The sequence below is a fragment of the Arachis ipaensis genome, chromosome B01 (assembly GCF_000816755.2).
Source record: "Arachis ipaensis cultivar K30076 chromosome B01, Araip1.1, whole genome shotgun sequence".
NCBI classification, from domain to species: Eukaryota; Viridiplantae; Streptophyta; class Magnoliopsida; order Fabales; family Fabaceae; genus Arachis; species Arachis ipaensis.
In genome coordinates, this window is record NC_029785.2 from 135,298,658 (window position 1) to 135,300,274 (window position 1,617).

Below are 1,617 nucleotides of genomic sequence, written 5' to 3' on the forward strand. Positions count from 1 at the left end.
CAATATCATTTTAAATAGAAAAAAAAAAAAACAAAAACTAATCGGACGGTCCAATTTATGGTCAACAAATTTTTTAACAAAGAACTCGGACCTGTCCCACACATGTTTCTAACACCTGTATACACCATAACCAAACACAACTCACACTCTCCTCCAATATAAAAAAAAAATTAGCCCCATTTTTCAATGCTTTCGTTACTTAGTCGGAAGTTGAACTTGTTTAAGTAGGCAAGTAGAAAAATAGTAGATTATCAAATCCATTCTTGATGATTTAATATGTTTATCATTCCTATAAGCCTTATGTTTTTCAATCACTAACTAGTGTTGAACCAAATAGAAGGAAGTGTTTAGTGTTCATTAAAAATTATAAAAAAAAATTGACGAAATAACTTTATCTTTTAAAATTAATACTCAAAATTTTATATAATATCATTGTTAAAACTTTTCAGATAGAAAAACAATATTACTTGTTACTCCTGGGTAGGACAAATAACCGATTCAATTTTGGAATTTTGGTCCTCTAAAATATGCACATCATAGATAATAAAGTGCAAATCTCACATATTGACTACAAAGTGACAGCAAGATAGATTACACATTAGATTAAAAGCAATATATTAGCCTAAGCCATATAGGGGAGGTACATAGGGAGAATTGGGGATCAAAGCACACACAAAAAGAATAAAAATAAAAAACATGAATATGACTGCTACAGCATGTATCACCGCTCTAGAGTGAAAAAGATGATGAAGCTAATTCCTCAGCTGTCACCGGATTATGCAGCTGCAGTCACAATCAAACGTTCTAGTTAACCAACCTTAAATAACTTACATTCCACAACTATTTCCACATTTTTTTCCCTCTAAAGCTTATTTTAATCAATTTAACTATCATATAATACAAGTTATGTGCAATTTAATTCCAAATCAGTGTACGGAATCTCATTCATGAAGCCAAAAAGGGAGAAACGGAACTTACAGCTTGCGAAAGAGTAAGGCAGTGAAAAGCACGGAAGAGATCATCGTTGTTGGAAGGAGCGAACTCATGGTTCCAATACGTGACGTCACGGAACGTTGCACTGGTTTCCCAACACTCATCACTCTTCTTTGATAAAACAAAACCAGAGAAGCCATGAGGAAGAGGGAGACTAGTACCTTGGAGCAACCTCCCTCTAAAATGGGCTTGCTGTAACGGTAAACCGTCGACCCCAACGCCGGTGAGCTTGGGTTTAAAATAGTCGGAAACGGAGGCGGGGCCATCGTGTTTCACACAGCACGGAACCTGGTGGATGCGACCGCTTAGGTCCTCGGCTTCGTCTTTCTTCAGAACTATGTTAGCAGGGGCTCCTCTTCCTCCTTTCTCCATTCTCTACTGTTGCTTCTCCAATGCCCTTTCAAACCCTAACCTAATCCCAAATTTCTCGATTTCCCAATTTGAAGTCAGCGGGTTTCGCGCCAAATGCATTAAAAGAAAAAGATAAATTAACCAGATATGTTTATTTAAATTAGCATTTTTAGTTATGTAAAAATTCATTATTAGATTCAATGTAACTCGTAAAATTAAATTTGACAACAATGATTAGATTATCAATGACACTGTTTATTTATCAAATACTCA

At 35.4% G+C, this 1,617-nt stretch overlaps 1 protein-coding gene across 1 annotated transcript; it reads right to left on the minus strand.

The window, feature by feature from the left end:
- On the minus strand, positions 475 to 1,454 carry LOC107620378 (ribonuclease H2 subunit C). The gene is made up of 2 exons (XM_016322545.2): positions 979 to 1,454; positions 475 to 783 (listed from the first exon to the last, which is right to left on the minus strand). Exons 1-2 carry the CDS (start codon positions 1,363 to 1,365, stop codon positions 730 to 732), a joined length of 441 nt encoding a protein of 146 aa, XP_016178031.1. The 5' UTR covers positions 1,366 to 1,454; the 3' UTR covers positions 475 to 729.

Excerpts from the sequence above, each read along its gene's own strand:
- LOC107620378 (XM_016322545.2), bottom strand. The coding sequence starts at position 1,365 with ATGGAGAAAGGAGGAAGAGGAGCCCCTGCTAACATAGTTCTGAAGAAA. Across the intron at positions 784-978 it reads GCCTTACTCTTTCGCAAGCT|CTGCATAATCCGGTGACAGC; the intron begins GTAAGTTCCGTT and ends TTGTGACTGCAG.